The sequence below is a fragment of the Marmota monax genome, unplaced genomic scaffold, assembly GCF_021218885.2.
Source record: "Marmota monax isolate L192 unplaced genomic scaffold, Marmota_monax_Labrador192_F-V1.1 WCK01_AAM20220418_F8-fsc00015, whole genome shotgun sequence".
NCBI lineage: Eukaryota > Metazoa > Chordata > Mammalia > Rodentia > Sciuridae > Marmota > Marmota monax.
The window spans coordinates 7,716,590-7,732,560 of record NW_026692194.1 but is presented as its reverse complement, the minus strand read 5'-3'; the positions used below and the strand labels follow the sequence as shown (position 1 = coordinate 7,732,560).

The 15,971-nt window shown below is 44.0% G+C and overlaps 1 protein-coding gene across 7 annotated transcripts in view; it reads right to left on the bottom strand.

Moving 5' to 3' along the window:
• Bcl11a (BCL11 transcription factor A) overlaps positions 1-15,768 on the bottom strand; it is a 96,819-nt gene extending 81,051 nt beyond the window's left edge. For 2 of the 7 annotated variants that reach the window (XM_046423519.2, XM_046423508.2), the window contains exons 1-2: positions 15,228-15,768; positions 8,047-8,376 (exon numbers count right to left, since the gene is read on the bottom strand). In XM_046423519.2, coding sequence (XP_046279475.1) covers positions 8,047-8,376; positions 15,228-15,282 — 385 coding nt within the window. In that variant the 5' untranslated portion in view covers positions 15,283-15,768. Of the gene's footprint in view, positions 1-8,046; positions 8,377-12,968; positions 13,040-14,525; positions 14,755-15,227 lie in introns of those variants that run through there. The other 5 variants (XM_046423534.2, XM_046423542.2, XM_046423577.2 and 2 more) reach the window with 5 other exon arrangements.
• Positions 15,769-15,971: the final 203 nt, after the last annotated feature.

Genomic DNA, 15,971 nt, shown 5'->3' with positions numbered 1-15,971 from the left:
GCTTCAGGTTCTGTTTTATGGTTTTGGGGGGTTTGTGTTCTTTTGCCCAAAGAGAAACTATATTTGAAACATAAAAGATCAGACTTGCCACGTAGTACATTGTGCTCCAACTAAACTAAGAATCCAAGATTCATCTTATTTCCCTAAAAATTAACAAATGTGACCCTCCTCAAAGCTTTTCTTTTTAATGCATTATTACATATCAAGAAAATGAACAAATGATGAATATACATTTAAATGCCCTGATGCTTGGCAGGACCCTTCCTGGTGTTTAGAAAGTTCAAAAAAAGAAAATAGAAGGGGTTGGGGGTTTGTTCCTTCTGAAATCACCTTTGCAGGTTTCATAATAATCCCATTCTTTATGTTAATAGGAGTTTTTAATCAATGGATTTACCTCTATCTAAAACTGAGATCAAATTGTGGGTGTAATTGTTCAGCGCCAGTGCTAACAACAGTGAGGATACAAACAAAAACTCATTGTGAGTGACCAAAGGTCCCCAGGTATCCCCTTCATCAACATACCTGCTCCAGGTTCCCACTGGGAATTGCCTGGCGGAGAGTGATTCGGTTCTGAATAACACTCTGCCAACCCTATCTGGAAAAGGGTGTGGGAGGCGCCTTCTCACCTCTTTTACAGGAAGTTTAAACCCGATCATCTCACCTTTAGGTGGATATAATTTGTTGTTTAGCACTCTTAAGAACTTGATATTTTACCTATATAAAGAGATCCAAAAGAAAAAAGGAGGGAGCAGAGGGAGCGAACCGAGGCCCAGCCTACCTCATGTGCACACGTCAGTAGCACACAGCTTTGCCTTAAGGAGCAACCTGCTCAAGTCCACCTCCCAGCAGCATTGCATCAGATCTGCTCAGATCAGTCTCTAGGGCAAACCAAGAGACTGAGCCACTTCAGTTCCCTGTCTGCAAACTTCTAATTTGCCAGTTCTTGGCACCTTATTTTTCCAAGTGTTTTGTTTCAGGAGATGTGTGTATTTTTCTTTATAAGTTTTGTGGATTTACCACAACTGGTTCTGACAGCTGTTGATTCTGTTAAATGAACACATTATCAAAATCCTCTTTAAAACCTCAAGCAACAGCGGACTCAAAAATAAAATGGTAAAACATTTTAATGGAGTTCCAATTGAGAGTTGGTTAAAAAAAAAAAAAAGTACAAATGAAGGTGAAGTCCTTTAAGTCAGCACTAGATTTAAACTGTGTGTGTGTGTGTGTTTAATAGGAAAGAGGGGTGTTGCAAATCACCACAAATATTTACACTGTAATCCCTTTGTTCAAATCACATACTTTTAACAGGAAAAGCTGGAACTGTGGCTATTTAAAATTTTAAATATTCAAACGCCTGTAATTAACCATATGAAACAAATTATGTCCCATTTCTCCATACCAGCACATGCAAAAAAAATTCTGGTGGTAGATGGGAAGGTGGCAGAGTTGGGGAGACAACTCCAAGAGGAGGACAGGATGATGTTTTCATTTTGCTATAGATCAAAGGAGAACAAGATGGAAACTGTGGCATAGCGAGCATTCTTCCATTGCTGTCTTTCACACTGGGCTATCTAAGTTTATACAATTCCCCAGACTAGCTGCATATTAAGCTTGCTGTGTACAGCTTTATTATGGCGCGGTGGCGGAAGAAGCATTAATATTCCGGCTCCGCATCTGACAGGGCATTTACATGCGCCCATCTGAGCGGCACCTGAGAGCTCCTCCAAGGTGCAGTAACTGTGCGCCTATTGTAAAGGCAAATGAAGCTCACCTATTCCCTGCTGGGATCAGAAGTGACCTCACCACCCCCCATGCCTCAAATCCTTCCCTTGCCAACCTAACTCAATGCCATCGCAGAATGACGAATGAGCTCAGAAATAGACCCCAAGTTACTAACCCTGCTAAGAACAGCAAAAGCCTTTGCTGAAATGTTTTAAAAATGCATAGGGAGTGCAGCTGGCCAGTAAAAAGCAGGGAGACAAATTCCAGTGAACCCAATTTGGAATATGTTACATTCTAAAACTGATTAGAAATACAGCCTGATGTTTACTGGCTTCAAATTGAGTTTGGCATCAAGCATACTGGCTTTAATAATGCTGGCCTTTTTTTATTATTATTATTTTAAATCTGCCTTTGGTCTCTAGGAGCACATGTGGAGAGCTGAAGAATTCTTATTCGTCAGGTTACATTTCCTGGAAATTAAGTTTGTGACAGAAAATGACTCCAGTAGCAATAATATGGTTCCTGCTCAAATTAATTAGGTCATTGTTGTAAAAACTACATGGCAAATTACAAAGGTAAATTTACTGATATTGGCCAGTGCTCTATACCCTGGCAGTAAAGGGGAGAAATAGTTTAAGGGTGCTTATCTACCTGAGCAGGAAAAAAGACAGAGGAGAAAAGGATTCGATGGTCAATTTTCTAGTCATATTACAAATAAAAATACTAGTCATTCTCCTTTAAATTATATACTCTGGACATATTTTATGAACTTTATTAATGTCCTCCAAATTGACACATAAAATAAAAACCTGCTTGATTTAATATTAAAAGTGGGCCCTCAGTTAAAATCTTTTTTTTTTTAAATCCTTGAAATAACAACACTGCTGACATAGCCATGACCCAAATGAAATCTGAACAAGCAGAAAGGTACTAAAGATCCTTGGTGATTAAATCTCATGCTAAAAAAGTGGCAAGGTGCCAGGCTGAGTCCAGCTTGATGCTAAGTGCTTTTTATTGCACAAAGCTGGTACTACTGTATGTAAAAACAGACTTGGGCTTGGGGTAAATTTTGTCAAATGATTTCTTTGTGCAATAAAGGGTGTGAACAGACCAACCAAAGTGGATTAAATTAACATCAAGTGACGCAATCTCAGTGCATCTCCCTAGCTGGGCTTTCTACTTTCTTTTAAATTTAATATTTTCCCCCAAAGGAAAGACAAACTTTCTCCCTTGCTCACTGACTGGTGTGCAAAGCCAACATTCATCTCTTCTCCTTTATTAAACGCCTTCATTAAGAAATCATGAAAATCTGAAAAATGTTGCCCCAGGATTCACATGTTTGTTAGGTACCCCCATTTAGCCCTCCCACATTTACCAAACTACATGGAGACTGCAGTGTGAAATTAATGATTTTCCAGGAATCTAAAATGTGCCATTAATATGCATCCAACTCGCCTCTTCCCTGAGCTGAAGGTGCCTATCCTGACCCTGCCTACATGTTTCTACACCCAGTTACATTTTTCAGCCCATGGGCAGCTCCACAATTAAATTCCACATTCACTGGGAGAAAGGTGTGCAAAACATATTTCAGATCCTTTAAAGGAAAAGGCACAACCTGCAACACAACAAGGGAAGGGGTGATTTGAGAAATTACAGCACTGTTTTTTTTTTTTAAGCTTTCATAGAATAAACACAGAGAATGGGAGGGAAACTTTGTCCCCCTCTGCTCCTGTTCTTGAAGTGAATACATATTTGTGTTTCCAATAAAAGGCCATTTTTACATTAACTGTCTGTAACAGCAGGAGACAGAAAAACTAACACAATCTCCACATCACACACAGGATGATCTTCATATCACGTGGACCTATTCTCAAAACTATTATTTATAAAAGACAACTCAGAAAATGCACAATGCATCTTTTCTGTGCCACCAAAAGGGCACTGTCTGAAGAACTTTGGGATCTTTGGGATCTTACACATTTTAGATATATATATTTTTTTCTTTTTGGCTTTCCAAAGTAAATTTAGCAGCCATGCGGGCCACCGTGTTTAATTAAGCTTTCAAAAGTCCTCTGACAATGCCAACAATTGTAGGACACTTCTGCGGCTCAATCATGCAATCACTGTGACAGTTCTATTTACAATTTGTCTTAGAAAGAGTTTCTCTGACATTGTACTTTGACAAAACATCCAAGCTGCCAGTTCACAACCTTTCTCTGTCTTATTTACAAATACAGCTTGTATATAGGACTCCCAGTTTCATGAACATGAGTCTTTGGGTAGGGGATTCACAAACAGAGCTCCCTATGGAAATATCCTAGGTATTTATTAGAAAACAATATTCTCAACTCTCTGGATTCTGAAGGTAAATAAAATGTTTGCCAGTATATTGGTTGATTTTTTTTTAAGTGCTGATGTTTTGGTTTTTTTGTTTGTTTGTTTGTTTGTTTGTTTGTTTGTTTTAGCTGCCAGGCTTGAAAATTCACTTCGGAGGTCAGTAGTTTTTATTCAGAATCACACAAATGAAGAGAAATGAAAAATAAGTAGTTATAATAGGATACTATAATTTATACTCTCATTTACAATTATACCATAAAGTATACAAATACATCCTCCAGTCCGAGTTAGGAAAGAATTAAAATGGGTACAAAAAGAAAAGGCAAGTTGATTTTCTAAATTCTGAAAAGCACAAATACGTTATACTTGATTTACCTGTAAGCAACATGCTAATGTTTTTCCATTTAAAATTAGTATAACCCCCTTCATGAGAGTTTCTGTCTTACATATCATTATCTAGATATCAGCTATACTGTCTAGGCAAATATTTCCAATATCCTGATATGTTTATGTTCAATATTTTAAGGAAAAAACAATGTTACATATCAATAACACCAGACTTGACTGCACTTTATGGGATTTATTATATTTTCCCCATCTCCCTTAAATACTAACTTCTATGACAGTCGAACCCTAATTTAAAGATTCCTATGTGCAATAAGTCAAAACTCCAAATCTGACACTGTGGATTAATATTTTTGGCCTTCTCTGTAAGAAAACAGCAGTTTCACATCCACTAATCTTCGATGAATATTTCCCCCATTATAAAATAAGAGACTCAAAAACAACAAAATCCATATTGAAAGCTCTGACTGACAGTTAAAGCTGCTTGTATCTGATGGTGAGTACTTCCACACACATATTGACAGACTGGGCCCACACAATATAAGGTATATTTCCAGTTCAATTAATACTATTTCAGTGGTCTCTGTAGATCACAATCACACAATATGCCACATATCTGAATAAAATGGAAAAAGCAACCCTGACCTGGGCACAGGTAACACCTGCACATGGATGGAGTGTGGGAGCACATACCATCTATTCACCAGGTAAAAAGCATCTTCCAAAAACCACTCAGCTTTGGGAAGCCTGAGCAAGTCAAAATGCACACTATTTTACAGAGCTTATGAACTCTACCTTATTCTCCTATTTGAAAGCCCCAAATTCTAAGCTTTATTTATCTGACGAAGATCTGTCACGGTTTTATTCCTGCTTCCTTTCTACAAAATGGCACAGAGCACACTATGAACTCAAATCCAACTTACATCAGTTTAATAAAGCCTTTCCTACACAGCGTGCTTAAATGACTACCTTTTATGTAGTTGCCAAACATATTCTTCCAGAGATTCATCAATATATCTCTTTCCTAATACAGACATTGCTTCTCCTTTCTTTTTGTGACACACAATTCAAATATCTACTGAATGATTACTGTTATTGTTTCCTTCCTCATCATAAGAAGGAGGAGGAGGAGAAAAGCAGACTTAGAATTGTGGAGATGTGCATTAGAGAAATGGGCTGGGAGTAACACAGCCGTCTTTCCAGAACTTCACTTCAGGGGCACCTGGGGGCCAGAGCATCATAATTTATGTGCATTGGTAGAATGTTAATTTCACCATAGGAAACTTTTAATTCATTACTGTGAATTATGATAAGTCATGATTCTAGTTACTGACATCTCACTTTGAGATGTGACCATGCTATTTATGTTCAGCCAATTCCAGGGTGGGAACAGGTGATTAAACACAATGAAAGGAATCAAGACTTTGTAATTATTCCTGTTTGCAAGGTTTACCTCACCTGGGTCCAAGCACTTGTGCACCCATTGACTATCTTAGATAGCTTACCATCTCAGTGCAACTATGTCGGATTAGCCTCATAAAGTATATCTTGAATTTGCTTTATTTGTTGTTGGCGGAAGGGACTTCTCTAGGCTCTGCTATTAAACCAGTTCCAAAAAAAAAAAAAAAAAAGGAACTGAACCATTATGACAACCAGAGAATTAAAGCCAATTTCTTTCCCCATGTAGATTCACAACTGTAAGAGTAAAAAGCCTTAACTATTTATAAGGCCTTCCCCAGCCTCAGAATCCTCCTCTAAATACAGAGGTCCAGAATTTCAAGCTGGTTAATCTGAGACTGAATAACTATCTGGAACCTCAGTAAGAAGTGTGGTTTTAATTCTTGCCTGACAGACACTGTGTTTTGTCTTTTAAACGAGCAGCTCGATATGTAAATACGGTGTTACATCACGCAAGCGTTACTCCATATTTGGTGATTTAGCAAGGCTTTGGATCTCCAAAGACGACAAATCCCCTTCCGCCTGCTCTTGCTTCATTAATCATGCCTTATACTTCTGTTCATTTTCCTTCCAGTCACAAGACAGCACATGGAAATGGTCATTGCCATATCCTACTGTGGGGTGGGGGGAGATGAAAACCTTAACCTATGTGTCACATAAGCTAAATGTGGTATATTTAAGAAAAACACTTCACAAATGCAGCTTTTCTGGTAGCAGACTTCTCATTTCACTAAAGGAAAAGTATCTGAGTGTTACTACAGAAAACATTTTTTTAAGAAAGAAAGAAGATGCCATGTTTGATTTTAATGATCAAATTGGGGGGTGGGGATTATATGACATTTACTCCTCTCTAGGCACTGACCTATTATGGTTTAACTCTGTGGTCAAACTATGTCAGAGAGACAAATTTCAGGGAATCCATTGATTGATTATATGCACTACCTTTCCTAAAACCGAACAAATCTTCTGCTTGGGGTGGGGGGTGGGTGTGGAAGAAAGTGATCCATTCATTGATAGGCGTGGTGTTTCTCTCACCACTTGCTTTGTCTAATGTGCTAAATCAAAAAGTATCTTAAGGGTCACCATATAGTGTTGCTGTTTATCACTCAGAGTAAGAAATTTAAGTCCCTCTCTTAGCCTTTAATTACTTTCCCCTTGAGCTGCTAAGAAACCCACACATCTAGCTACCTCCCTGGTAAAATTAACCGAAGGAGAGAGAGCTGTTGAATATGTATATGTATTTTTTCCAAGAAAAATTTTACATTGTGTTATAGCAGAAACAGTGGAGTCTGGACTGGACATTTGTAAGGGTGACATGCGGTTGTGTAAACCACAAACAAAATCAAGATACATCTGTCAAAACCACATCAGAGACAAGAGAGAGCACAGAGAAGCATTTATCATTGAGCTGAGGAGGCAGGCTGCAGGGAGCAGCCGTTCCTGTCAAACCAACCTTTTGAAATTTCCAACATGCCCTTAAACTTTTCGAGTAAGCATGTCTGTGCGCTTCAGCAACTGCCCTCTCTACTCTGGCCTGGCCAGTCGAAAATGGCATCTTAAAGTCAAGGTCACGGTGTCATCCCACCACGGGGCTGTGTTTAATTACAGCCCCATACGGGCTGACAGCCAATATGGATCCAAGGCTAGCCCTGGAGCTCAGTTAACTCTTTCCATCCTCTCCAAGCCACCCTGACAGCCCACCCCACTTCAGGGAAGCCTTGAGAACTGACTGCACTGCTAGGGAGGCCCAACCAGGTATCCTGAGTCAGGCAGGTCATTGGCTGAACCACAAATGTCTATGTGGCCGCTTTGCCTCTGACAAGTCACCAAGGCCAGAAATGGATGTTGAAAGCTGGGCTGGGTGTAGTTAAGGTTCAACACTTTAAAATGAGAAGAAGGCAGGCATAGAGAAGGAAAGAAATTCAGAGTCAGCAGATCCAGAGAGAGGGTGTCAGGTGTGTGTACCTATTCCACCTACATCTGACTCCATGAGGTGGAAAATATTTATTTTCTGTGTTCTGGACATATGCAATAGGAATGATTATTTTAACGTTACAGGGCTGTCATGGACAGTCACATGGAGATATACAGAAAGCACTTCACCACTCCTTACTGCTTGGCTACAGCGCCTCTGAAAATGAAAAGAAAACATGCAAACAGCTTTTCTCCTTGCTTCTCATTTACCTGCTATGTGTTCCTGTTTGGGGCAAATTCCTCTAGATGACGTTGATAAACAATCGTCATCCTCTGGCGTGACCTGGATGCCAACCTCCACAGGATTGGATGCTTTTTTCATCTCGATTGGTGAAGGGGAAGGTGGCTTATCCACAGCTTTTTCTAAGCAGAGGCTGCCATTGCATTGTTTCCGTTTGTGCTCGATAAAAATAAGAATGTCCCCCAATGGGAAGTTCATCTGGCACTGCCCACAGGTGAGGAGGTCATGGTCCCCTTCCGGAGCTCCCAACGGGCCGTGGTCTGGTTCATCATCTGTAAGAATGGCTTCAAGAGGTTCGGCTGTGGTTGGAAAAACAAAAGCACAATTATTAAAGTGCCAGAGGGGAGAGAAAAGGGGGAAAATACATTCTCAACCCCATCCCACCCTTCCACCTCACATTAAGTGTTTCTAGATTTCTCTATGTAACAGAAAAATTTGAGCATGCAAAATGTATAACGATGTGGAGGTTATCAACAAGAAAGTGCACTTATCAATGAAGCAAATCATCATGTATTCAAAAAAACCTGTCTGACTTGTGTAACTCCAAAGGAAACACACACACACACACACACTTCAAATAGGTCTGGTTTATAAGTTTTGGAAGAATGTGACTTAAACAAATAGTTAACACAAGGAGCATAAAGAATGCTTAAATAATAACTACCAAGAAAAACTGGTAAAAACATGGATTGAAACCAAATTTGTTTCTTTTTATCCTGTACACCAAGTTGTTTATTATGCCAAAGAAAAAGAGAGGTGAATAAACACATATACTCTTTGTGTGTGAATGTATATACACTTAAGTATACAGACACAGTTTCATGAATAAGAAAGCTACTATAGCACAATGTGCCACATTTACACTGCTGTAACAAAAAAAAAACTACTGGATTCACCTGTGAAACGGATCTAAGTAATAATCATAAAGCAGCATAATTCACTCTGCCAAAAATCTTTCTGATCCTACTCTCAGCAGTGCCTCAAAATCAAAGAAATACCAAATTCACTGGCAATTCTTCTCAGACACATTAGCTAAATGGGATACTTTGAGTACTTAAGAAAATAAGCCAATTAGTCATTTTTTCATTCTGAAGAAAGGAAAGCCTAAAATATTCTAAACATGTTTGCACTTGGTGGCATCCATGACATAAAAATCAGAATGGTCAAGCAAACGCCACATTTCAGAAAAGGGCTGAGAAGTCCTTTCTTTAGACTTGAAATACTTCGCCTAATGTTGTCAAAGTTGACTAATTTTCTGAATGAGCTCCAAAACGCTTCATTATGGGACTATTTCTGCACACATAATCACCAGCGGATGGTATAACAAGGTAGACATGTCTTTCTGTCCTGTTTTTCTTTCTTTCTTTCTTTTTTTCCCACTTTATACCAAAATACTCCAGCATCTATTTGAACCGCTTCTATCATTTTTTTTTAACCTTCCAGAGGGGAAAGGAGATCTGGGAAGTCTCTGCTTGTGAAACATTATGCTTGCTCTACCCCCCACAAAAATCATAAAATACAAAACACCACCAGGATGTTGCCAGTTAAAAAAAAAAAGTGAAGCAGAAAATGTACAAGTCTTAAACAGTTAATCAGTCTGACCTTCTTTAGCAAGCTGCCAATTTCACATTTAATGAACTTAAAGCCACAGAGAATCAAAAAATAGATTTTAATTTGAGTGTAGAATATTGGAACAGATTTTGATAAAGTGCAAAAATCCAGTGAACTCAGGTTAAATTTATTTCAACCCTACCCAGGCTGAATATTGAGGGGGAAGATCTGGAGTAACTCCCAGATGTGCTGGGTGAAATAATATTGAGAGAGCCCTGCCTAGCTGCACCTGTGCTCAAGTAGGACATGTCATAATTTCTAGCCTCTGGTACACCTCCTAATTTAACATAAGGTCACCACAGGAATATGAAGGTTATCTCCCTACTAATAAAGACAGCAAAGTAAGCACTTAAATGTTTCTTTGCCCAACATTCTGGCCAAAAGGTAAATTCAAAATGCACATGCATAAAAGGAGAGGAATGGAAGTGCTTTCGCTTTGTGTCTTTCTGTCATTTTTCTCCTACATTTTGCTTTCATTTTGACCAAGTGAAGAATGGAATAGGGAAATCATCTCCAAGATCCCTGCTATTTGAATTAAGTACACACTGACAAATGTTGGCTTTTTGCTGTTGTTGTTATTGTTTAGCATTAACTACAGGTGCTGAGGTTTGCAGACGGAAAGAAGACTCGAGGAAAAAAAATATTTTATTAAAGTTAAAACATTTTTACAAATGCCACCATTAAGAAATGGGTTTGCTTGTTTTTTAATTCCCAAGGCCTGACATGTTCCTGAATGTGAGATTATTATTTAGAAGCAAAAGGAAATATTCTCCTAGGTATCAAATAGTTAAAGGTAATTCGGTACAAAACAGACTTGGTTAAAGTCTTCTAAATGTAGTGACTGAACTGATTTACAATCAAAACCAGGAAATGAAGTGGTAATTCACAGGTTGCTGATTACACCTCCACATTTCACCTAATTAATTTTATAGGAGGCAAAGTTCTTGAAAATAACAAGATGATCAAATGTACAGATATAAAACCTGTAACCTCAACATTTTCTATGCTCTTAACGTAAATTATTGCTAATTAACAAGAATTATATCCTAATGTATGAAATACATTTAACATCGGCTCCTTGAAAAACATTTGGTTAGAAATGTTCAGAGAAAGACTCAAACGTGTTTTTATTATTGCTGCTATATTATTAAAAATCAGACGAAGTGGGGGACAAAGAAAATATGAAAATACAATTCTCTTGTTGCAAGTCTACTGATTTACATTGACATCTTTTCTCAGTGGCAATCAACATTTCCTTTCTGGGCATCAGATAATTTCTCTGTATTTTAATGCAAATTCCTCTTTCTCTAAAAACATTCCTAACCTCAGTCATTTTACCCCCTCCCTCAACTCAACTCCATCCTCCTTCCCCCCACAAAACCATCGTTTCTAAGCTCCGGCCTAACTCTAGCTACAAAGCGGGGAGTCCTCGATTGAAGTGGAAGGGAGTGGGCAAATAATCATAATAATTAGCCGCGAATTCTCTCTACAAGGGAAGGAAGAAATAGAAAATAAAATGCTTCTGCGTTCAGCAAAACGTACTGGAACGTCTCAGTGTCCCGGAGGCTGACTGAGATCTCTTTCCTCTTTTCTGTAGTTGCAAAAGAATAAATTTTTTTTAAAAAAATCCTTAGAAAAAATGTCGGGAAGAAGCAAGGGAAATGAGGACTGCCGGGGAGGGGGGAGGGGTAAAGGGAAATGTGTCTTCAAGTTTGCTTTCCAAGTCCTTCCCCTAGAATTTTCCTAACAGGGTAACGCAAACGGGAGGATGAAATGCAAAGGAGGAAAAGCAAAGAAACAAAAGCGAAGCCAGAGGCTGCAGGCCCCAGGCCGGGGGCCCAGCATGGGGTGGGCAGTGCAGAAAGTGAAGTTGGGCCGCCCGGACTCTGAGGCACAAAGCGATCAGCCTCCAGGCTACAGGATCTGGCCGCGCTAGCTGCGAACACGTGCAGCAGCGGCCTTGGGACCCGGACCCAGGGCCCAGCGGCGGCGGGCAGCCAGGGGCCTCCACTGCAGCCTGACGCCCAGAGCTGGGCAGCGGGGTGATGGTTCCCTAGGCCCGCCAGTTGGTGAAAAGGAAGTGAGGTTTGGAAAATTCGGCTGGTTAACCTGGTGCAGTCTTGGTTTCATCTCTCTCTCTCTCTCTCTCTCTCTCTCTCTCTCTCTCACACACACACACACACACACACACCCAAGAGCTGGTCCTGAAATTCATTCTCCCACACGCTAACACTTTTTACTTTACAGGATCTGTGCAAATGCTTTTTCCCCTCGCAAGTCTATGCACCCGGTGTGCGTCAGGCGGCGGCCACGGTTATTCATTATTAATGACGCTGCTTGCCCGCATCATTATGATGATAACTATTACTATTGTTGTGATTTCGGGCTCCGAGGCGAGAGCTGCGGGAGGCGGGGAGGGGGAGCATTGGGCTGCAGAGCTGCCCGGCATGCCTGCCTTAGCCGCCGAGACCTGTGCTTTGCGTGGGGAAGAGGGGTTGAGAGAGTGAACCTGGAGATCAAATGCAAACTTGCTATATATTCCTCCCTTCGGCGGTGCCCTGAAGCCTGAGAGCGCGCACTACCCTTTTCTTGGTACCAAAAATGCCTGGCCCGAAAGAAAGCGAAAACTGCACCCCGCTCCGCGCCCGATACACTGGTCTCCTCTGCTCGCGCACAGGGCTGGCGGCCGCGCGCCCGGTCGCCTCTTCCCGGCCCTGGCCAGAAGCATTTTTAAAGTCAAAATGAAGAACAAAGACACAAGGGGTGATGGGGGGTGGGGGGAAGAAAGGGAATTCTGCCCAACCGTTCGTTACCCCCACCCCCACCCTCGCAAAGCTCGTCCCTCCCCGGCCAAGGAACGCCGGGCAGGGGGTGGGGGAGGCTCTGGTACAGGTTCAAGTTCGCTGAGCTTTCTTGATCTTGTTCTGCCTCCTAGCGACCGAATGGCTCATTCAGCCCACGTAGCAAAGTGGGGGGGGGGGGGGCGTTCCTGAGGACCGGGAATGGCTCCCGCCCCCTCTGCGCACCCAAAAATTAGAGAAAGGAACGATCTCCGTACCCCCACAAAATCTGGCCCCCTAACCCAGTGCCCGCACTGGGACTGGCAGGGAGACTAACCCTCCCATTCTGGAGTGTCCCGAAATGGACCCAAGAGGGAGGAGGTACCAGGGAGCAGTTCGGACTGCGCGCCCCAGTCGATCCTTTGAGCCCCCACTGCATCCTTCCGAATGGCCCGGCTTTCCCGAGTCCAGCGAACACTGCCCTTCCTTCCCGCCGGTACCTGGCCGGGTAGTAACTTCACACCGCCGCGCGTCGCGTCTGCTCCGCATCCGGCGCGGCCGGGGGAGTGGGGGCGGGGGAGAGCGCGAGGGAGGGATGCGCGGGGGTGGGGAGAGGGAGGGCCCCGCAACGTGCCCGGGCGGGGGAGCTTCCGAAGTGTGTGACAAGTTCCAGGGCCCAGTGAAAAATTCAATTCCCAGTGCTCATCCCCCCCCCGCCTTTAAAAAAAAATACAGAAGCGAGTATAGGTGGTCCTTTAAACTTGCATCAAAAATTAAAAGAGGAGTCAGGAATGCGGGAGCAGGGTTTGATGAGGGCCTTCTCACGCCTTTCTCTCTATTACTCTCAAACTTTCCTAAGTGCCTACGCCCGCCTTTCCAGGCGCCGCTCAGCTGGAGTTAGCCACCACTACCCCTCACACAGGCTCACGAGGACCCCCGACCAAGCCAGGCCCAAGGTAAAGGACAAGAACCTAAAGGTGGAGCGTGCAGGGTCCTGGGATCCAGTACCCCCAAAATGCATATTAGAACACACTTCTCCCTTATCCCACCCCCTCCGTTAACCTGGTCTGGCCACGGTAGGGTGCTGGAGGCTGGTGGCCGGACAGAGTGGGAGAGGGGCAGGGAAAGCACGTGGTGACCTCCCCGGGGTCCAGAGCAAGAGAAGTCCGAGAGAGTACCCGGGGCTAAGTGGAGCGGGCGCGCAGAACGCGCTTTTACAGTTGCTTTGCAAAATAAAAATGCTTTACAAAACCGAATTTCAACCAGCCGATTTCACAGTCTGGGAGGTCGGGACCGGAGATCAGGGCATTGTGCTGGGGATGGACGGGGACCGCGGGCCGGACTGGCTCCCAGTCGCGGTTTGGCCAGCAGCGGTGCCTGGCGGGTGGGCGGCGGGCGCGGGGTGGGCGATCCGGGGTTAGACTGGGGCGCGGCGAGGTCGCCGAGGCCCGGTCGAGGCCGCCGCCTGCTCCCGGGCTGCCGCGCCGCGCACGGTCCTCTGTCTGTTTGTTGGCAGGAGGCTCCCGCACACGCGGTGCTTGTAAACATTCAGACACGAGATTTTTCCCAATCAAAATCCACTTCCACTTTTTTTGAAAATCTTCCAAAAAATAGTAAGAGGAGGGAGTTCCTCGCTCCCTCTCTGTGCCGCCGGCGCTTTAAGTTTGCAACTGAAGGGGTTTGGGGGAAGGGGGTGATTGTCAATGCCCCCCCTCATTAGAGATTGTGAGATTTTTAAGGGGGGGGGGGAGTCAAAGAGGAAAATGGTGAAGAAAAGGGCTGGCAGAGCGTTTGACTTCTGTTTGAGGGCAAGAAATCTTACATACTCTTGCCTAGTTTAATTTAATTCAAATTTTATTTATTTATTTTGCACGTCTTCTCCTTGCCGCCTCTAAGGGCAGCCGCAACCCGGCGGCCGCGGCCCAGGCTCCCTCCCTCCCTCTCCCGCGTGCCCCTGGCTGCCTCCTCCCCCGGCCCTAGCTCCTGCCTTCGGCGGCGGCGGCGCAGGAGGGCAAGCTCTAGGAGACGGCACAAAAGGCAGCGGGACAAACACCCACCTTCGGCCGGAACAAAAGGCGGCAGCGCCGGCCGCTTCTCCCGTGCTTCTCGGTCACCAGGCTTTCCCCGCCACTGCAGCCCCTCTCCCGACTCCGCAGACTCAGGAGCGCCGGGGGCCCCTTTCCACAGTCCCACTTTCTCACTATTGTGAGGATGACTACTTTCCTCCCGCTGCACACTTGACCGTGAGCGCTTTGGTGTCCAAGGGCCGATCTTACCTCTTTTCTCCCCAGGAATTGTTTTTTAGACTTAGAATGCCTCCCCCCCCCCTTCAGTTTTCCTACGGTGAGTGGAAGCAACCTCCTTTCCCTCCAGCTCCCACCCCCAGGTTTGCCTGTGAGTTGCTCTCATCCTTAGCATTGTTCATTATTTTGCAAAATCGGGGGGTGGGGGATCATTGCATTCCTTTTTGAAAAGAGAAATAAAGCGGCGGAAAGGAGAAAAGAGGAGGAGTCAATTTTTTGTAAAATTAAATAAAATTGAAAGGTGCGTGCTATCTCAAAAGTGCACACACGGCTATGATTCAAGAGGTGATGAGGATTTTTTTCCCCTTTAATCTCTTTTACTTCGACTCTGAGGTTTTTCACGTGAAAAATTTAAAAATGCATGCACACACCTCTCTCTCTCCCTCGCTCTTGCTTCTCGTCCTGCGCGCTCTCGTGATTATTAATAATAATTATTACTATTATTGGGTTACTTACGCGAGAATTCCCGTTTGCTTAAGTGCTGGGGTTTGCCTTGCTTGCGGCGAGACATGGTGGGCTGCGGGGCGGGCGGGCGGCGGCGGCGGCGGCGGCGGCGGCGGGCGGACGACGGCTCGGTTCACATCGGGAGAGCCGGGTTAGAAAGAAGGAGACTCCAGAGAAAATATCTTCATCAGTGCCTTTTGACATCCAAAATAAATTAGAAATAATACAAAGATGGCGCAGGGAAGATGAATTGTGGGAGAGCCGTCATGGCTTTTTTTTTTAAGCAAAAAAAAAAAAAAGAGAGAGAGAGAGAGAAGAGAGATAGAGGGAGAGAGAGAGAGAGAGGGAGAGAGAGAGAGAGAGAGAGAGATGAAAAAAATGGCAAAAGCCCCCCTGAGCTGCAAGTTCAAGTGCGGACGTGACGTCCCTGCGAACTTGAACGTCAGGAGTCTGGATGGACAGAGACACACAAAACATGGGCAGGGCGAGCAGGAGAGAAGGGGAGGAGGGAAGGGGAAGCTCACACCAATGGACACACATCAGGGGCTGGACATGAAAAAGAGACCAGGACAAGCCAATGGCCAGTGCGGGGCGGGGGAGGTGCCGGGCGGGGGGCTCTGCAGACGCCAGACGCGGCCCCTGGGGGAGGGGCGGGTAGAGGGGAGGGGGCTTGGGGCCGCTGGCTCACCAGTGGCCGCAGCGAGCGCCGCCGCGGTGGCGTGGCCAGGAGAGAAGAAAGGGGTGGCGGGTTGGGAG